Genomic DNA, 5927 nt, shown 5'->3' on the forward strand with positions numbered 1-5927 from the left:
TTCATTTCTGGGTTTTCAATTCTGTTCCATTGGTCCTGAGGTCTGTTCTTGTGCCAGTACCAAGCTGTTTTGATTACTATGGCTTTGTAGTAGAGTTTGAAATTTGGGATTGATATTCCTCTAGCACTGTTGTTTCTGTTGAGGATTGTTTTTGCTATTTGGGGTCTTTTTTTGTTCCATATGAATTTTTGGATTGCCTCTTCTATTTCCTTGAAGAATGAGGTTGGAATACTGATAGGTATCACATTGAATTTGTAAATAGCCTTGGGAAGTATTGACATTTTCTCAATGTTCATCTTTCCAATCCCGGAGCATGGCAATTTTTGCCACTTTCTAAGTTCTGTTTTGGTTCTATACTAAATTTTTTGATTTCACATAAATAATTGTCCCAAGGGAACACAGCAACATATAAAATAAGCCATTCTATTTCATTTTGTTAAGATTGTTCTTGTTTGAAAGGTTGTGAGAACTTGGAAATGTGTGCTTTCATTTAGTAAGTGTTTATAGAATACTTGTGTTGGACATTTGCTGGCTGGAGGCCAGCAGTCAGGGTAAATAAGGTAGCAATAGTCCCTGACCTGGTGGAATATGCAGTCCAGGGGAAAGGCCTAAATGAAGAAGCGATCACCATGTGAGACCATACATAGATTTTGTTAACATGGAATTTGTATTGGGATCATGTTTTTTCATAAATATTTTAACAGTGCCTAGGGTAAAAAAAAATGTAAGATCAAGAAGTTAAAACAAAGTTGTTTTTTTTTTTTTTGAGTGGGTCGTGGGGCTTGAACTCTGGGCCTGGGCACTGTTCCTGAGTTCTTCAGCTCAAGGCCTGTGCTCTACCACTTGAGCCACAGTGCCACTTCTGGTTTTCTGGTGGTTAATTGGAGATAAGAATCTCATGGACATTCTTGCCTGGACTGGCTTTGAACATGATCCTCAGATCTCAGCCTCCTGAGTAGCTAAGATTACAGGCATGAGCCACCAGTGCCTGGCATCAAAGTTTCTATTTTAAAGGGGAAACCTACCTAGGTATTGGAGACTCATGCTTCTAAGCATAGCTACTCAGGAAGCTGAAATCTGTGGATGGAGGTTCAATGCCAGCCTGGGCAGGAATTTCATGAAACTTTTATCTCCCATTTAGTGACAAAGATTTGAAAGTGGAGCTGTGGCTCAGTGGTAGAGTCCTAGCCTTCAGTGAAAAAAAGCTTAGTGCCCAGGCCTTGAATTCAAACCCCAGGACTGATACAACACAAAATAAAATGAAAACTTAGAAGGATCAAAATTACAAAAGAGACAACCATCAAAAGTAAAATATAGGTAGGTATGACAAAATATTATTCAATAGTTCTTCCACTTAAGTCACCTTCTTCAAATTGCTGTGTTTCAACTTGGCTTTTAGATGAGGGAAGGGCTGGGTGGGGAGGGGCGGATAAGAATATTGAAGGGGGTGACAGGATCAAGATGCATTGTCTTCATAAATTTCTTTGTTAAATACTGAAACATAATTTAATACAAAAGAAAAGCTTTACATACTTGAGTGTAGAAGGTTCCTTACCTCATTATGACATTTCCACCCATGTAAACAATGTATCCCGGGTAACCTCATTTCCTTTGTTGCTCTTCATCTTCTCCTTAAAACATATGATATATGTTCAATATGGTAAGTGAAACTCACTAATATATATGTTGTCTTGAAAGAGTTGCTAAAATTGATTTTTTTCATGGCTGGAGGGGGGGCAGGCTGGGAAATATTCTAAGTATGAATTGAAACTTTATTCCTGGGATAAGGTTCAAACCCAAGCTTATTTCACTTCAAAGCCCATCCTTTGTCCATCGCATTCTGCCTTTCTATGTGAACACAATCTTGTTTGTATTTAGAAAGAAGCTCAAATTCCAAAATATGCATTTGAAGGGTAAGTGAGGGAAGGAATTAGAAGTTTTAATCCAGCAAATAGACACTTACTTTTCTGTAGGGAGTTTGAGTGAAGAATTATATATCCATACAGAAATGTACATGCCTGTTTTTATCTTGGGTCTTTCTGGTGGTTCCATTTCTTGGGTGATAACTTTGGTCAGTGGCTATAATGAGGAACTTATATGAGTACTTATCTGCTCATTAAATGATTCTCATGGCTCAGGAACTGAATGGAACTTAAATGACATGTTTGTCCAAGTCCCATCAATTCTCCATTCTTTGCTAGAGAGGGACAAACATCATTTGTATTGATGAGATGTTTTTGGTTACACTTCATGTTCAACTCTGCCTATTGATTATCACTCATAATATACTGAATCAAAGGTTTACCTTTACAGAAGTGAGGTTGTCTTCTCTGGTCAATTTACCTTTGTGGATCTCATCTCTGAAGAAGATGGAGAACATAATATACTATAGGTTACGTCATGAGGGATGAATGGTATTTGCAAGCAGTTCTTTTCTTTCCCTTGCCAATGATATATTCTAAAAAAAAGCATGTAAAAAGTAAGCATTAAGAGGTCCAAATTCTAGTTGTTCTTAAGTTCTCTAATTGTTCTCTTATATTTACTGTAGGAAGATGAAAGGACTATGATTATTTAGAGACTAACCCTTCTGAAAAAACATTTGAAAATGGCATTTCTCTCCCCATATCCTTCTGTGGGTGAAATCACCACTATTTCCCATATCCTAGGAAAAAAAGAGCATTGAAGTAAGCTAAATTATGAATAATGTGTGTAATTGCATAGAGGGGGACAGACTTACTTTTGGTCATGAGTATCTGTCTTCATTAGTCCTTTTTATGCAAAAAAATACCAAGATGTTTCTTGAAAGGATTATTCTTTAGAATGCATAAAGACATCTTTTTATGACTCAAGAAAATTTCTCCCTATCCCTCATAATTACGGGCCTCCAGTCTTAGCCTTAGTTTCCCTGAAAAGGAAGCCTGAACAAGGGCAGCTAAACTAGACTTTGACTTTGAATGCAGTTATAGCTTATTTTTCCACAAGATCACTTCAGACAATCTCATTGCACCATTTTCAGGAAGGATAAAGGTCACCAGCTTTTGAATACCAAGTCCAATGTCCTTTCCTAGATGTATTCCTCCCTGTCCTCTTCCTCTGTGGGAATCCTTCAGCACCCTGCTTGAGCCACCTTATGGAAGATTCTAATCCTTATTGCCTGGTTGAAGATAATACCTTCACACTACATGCCTATTTCATGATACAACCAGTCCTTGGGTGACTTCTGCTAGATCCCACTCTTTAAGAATATTTAGTCATACCATCTACAGTTTCTTCCATATTACTTAACAATTTACAATATAAACATTTGTGAAATGGAAATATTTTATGTGTAATTGGTGGGGTCTTTCATTCTATTAACATATATTACTAACCACTTTTTAAAGAAAGTTGTACTATGCTCCTACAATAGGAGCATATTACAGCTCGTCTAAATGCTTGGAAGAGGCCTTATTAAAAAAATTACCAGCTCAATAAAAGTGGTTGACAAGAGCACCTTTACTATTTTCACAGTATATGCAATTTACCTAAAGGCTTATTGTCATCATGCTTTTGCTCTGTTCTGGTCTGTCATCGGTCTGTGACAGTTATCCATAAGTGAAAAGGACAAAATACATTAAACTGGGAAGCTGGAAGACTTAAAGACATGTTAATTAAAATTGTTTTAAAGGTCAAAGAAAGTTTCAATCATGCTGAAAATTTACTAGGGAACTAATCAAGGAAATCTGGTGACTCAGGGTGGCCCTCCAGGGGTGTGTGAGAGTTGCATATTGTGGAATTTCCTCTGACATAATGCAAGGATGAGGGTGCATGTGTCCTCTGGTGTTGAGATGATATAAAAAGCCACAGAAGCACACCATTCAACGCAAGTCCCCAGAGACAGCAGAGCTTCACAAGCTTCTGGAGGAGAACCAATAAGAAACAGGAAAACAAACTGACTTCAGCTCAAGCAGTCATGACTCACAAGCAGGCCATTGCTCTCTTGGCGGCTGTCCTGCTCTCTGCAGCTATGTGTGAAGGTAAGCAAGTGCATCCAACTGACCTACCAGACTTTCCCATGTCTAATGCAATCTATAGACAGTAAGGCTGTCTTTCATGCATTGAGATGCACCCGGAGACGAATATAATCCTTGCAGTTATGCAATGTTAAACATAAGTTTTATGTTTCAGGCTGTATCTCTATATAACTTAGGAAAGTACAAAGTTTGACCAACACAGACAATTCTGCACTTATAATTCATATTTGGCAAAGTGTATATGTTTAATATAACATTGTTGAATATGACTTATTGTAATTTATACAATATCTTATTAAAACCATAGCTATCCAATATGTAAAGTAACTCATAGCTTAATTCTGTGTAGTTATTGGCAAGCCTCAGGTCTCCATTCATGTCTGGTTTAAACACAGCCTTATTATAGACCTTCTTGATCTCCTTTCTATGAAATAAACGCAGTTTTGAATGCTTACACCATGTATTTTCTCTGTTTTTTTTAGCACCTCAGATTTTACTAACTTATCTGTGCCATACATTTGTATTTTCTATTAATTCTTTCTGGAGAGAATTTTTATGTGGATGAGTGTACAATATATAGTATTTTGGTACAGAGAATGGTACCATAAAATGTCACAAACAATATTTTGGTCCAGCGAGTATGATACCATATTGAGTGGAGCCAAAGAACCATATGAATGTCAATGTGGTAGACAACTCCAACTCTTTGTAAAGAAAGCAACAATGTTTGCAGTAATAACTTTTTTAAATGAAGAAAATCAGTCAATATCTAGAAGAATGTTTGGCCTTTAGTATCAAGAATAGGTTTACTAGAAACATGATAATTTCTACTTGACCTAGATAATCATAGTGGAATTATAGAAGGAATCGCCAGCGGAACTATATTTATTGACACAATTAACTTAATCCTTTTCTTTCCCTTACAGCTGCAGCTGTGGGAAGGACTGCTTCAGAGTTTCGATGCCAGTGCATAAAGACTCACTCCACACATTTCCACCCCAAATATATTCAAGAATTGAAAGTGATTCAGGGTGGACCTCATTGTTCCAGTACAGAAATCATGTAAGACCTTTAAAAATCATTCATTTGATCCAACAAGCCTGGAATTAAGGAAGTTCAAAGAATTTAGGAAAGTTCAAGGCGCTAGGAATAGTAATGAGCAAAACAAAACAAACAAATATCTTTGTCTACATGATCCTTAAATATGACATCTTCCATGCCTAGCAGTGGAAGGCGATGTTCAACTTAGAATCGTATGCCCATACTTTAGGAACCTTTTGTGAATGAAAAAATGAAATATTGATTTTAACCATCTCTCTCATTTCAGCGTAAAGCTTGTTGATGAGAGAGAACTGTGCCTCTATCCTAAGGAAAAGTGGGTACAGAGGGTTGTGGAGTCATTTGTGAGGAGGTAAGTTGGTGTGTCACATTTTAAAATTCAGGAAGTGGTGCTGTGGCTCAAGAGGTAGAGTGCTCGCTTTGAGCTGAAGAGCGCAGGGATAGCGCCCAGGTCCAGAGTTCAAGCCCCACAACCAACAAAACAAACAAACAAACAATTTTAAGATTCAGTCTTCTGAGAGTCAGCCTACAAATTGTTTTTCTATTAAGCCTTTGAATTTCTTGTTGTTATAAAATTTCCCCTTTGATTAAAAATTTAAAAATGATCATAATAGTTATTTTTATGCCTAGAATGATCACATACTTCATCTTGTGTAGGGATATCCAGGTTTATGCCTGAGTTGTGTATTCTTAGTAAAGTTTCCTTGAACAATCAAAAGTGTCCTAACGTGTATGATGACTTATCTTTATGCCCTACTTGCCATACAAAGTATACGAAGTTGCTAATACATTGGTGTTTAAGATGATATATGCACTTTTAAAGAAAATATATTTTGAAGAACTCACTTTGTAAAA

General features: G+C 36.8%; 1 protein-coding gene across 1 annotated transcript; it reads left to right on the plus strand.

Annotated features, from left to right (window-relative positions):
* The first annotated feature begins 3898 nt into the window (after nt 1-3898).
* Cxcl8 (chemokine (C-X-C motif) ligand 8) lies at nt 3899-5428 on the plus strand. The gene is made up of 3 exons (XM_013020174.1): nt 3899-4016; nt 4940-5075; nt 5341-5428. The coding sequence occupies exons 1-3, from the start codon at nt 3953-3955 to the stop codon at nt 5426-5428; spliced, it is 288 nt and encodes a 95-aa protein (XP_012875628.1). The 5' UTR covers nt 3899-3952.
* The last annotated feature ends 499 nt before the right edge of the window (nt 5429-5927 follow it).

Source organism: Dipodomys ordii, unplaced genomic scaffold (assembly GCF_000151885.1).
Source record: "Dipodomys ordii isolate 6190 unplaced genomic scaffold, Dord_2.0 Scaffold49, whole genome shotgun sequence".
Classification (NCBI taxonomy): Eukaryota; Metazoa; Chordata; class Mammalia; order Rodentia; family Heteromyidae; genus Dipodomys; species Dipodomys ordii.

Bases quoted from the DNA above. Each gene is read 5' to 3' on its own strand.
- Cxcl8 (XM_013020174.1), top strand. From the start codon at position 3,953: ATGACTCACAAGCAGGCCATTGCTCTCTTGGCGGCTGTCCTGCTCTCT. The intron at 4,017-4,939 runs GTAAGCAAGTGC...TTTCCCTTACAG, and splicing joins CTCTGCAGCTATGTGTGAAG to CTGCAGCTGTGGGAAGGACT. The intron at 5,076-5,340 runs GTAAGACCTTTA...CTCTCATTTCAG, and splicing joins TGTTCCAGTACAGAAATCAT to CGTAAAGCTTGTTGATGAGA.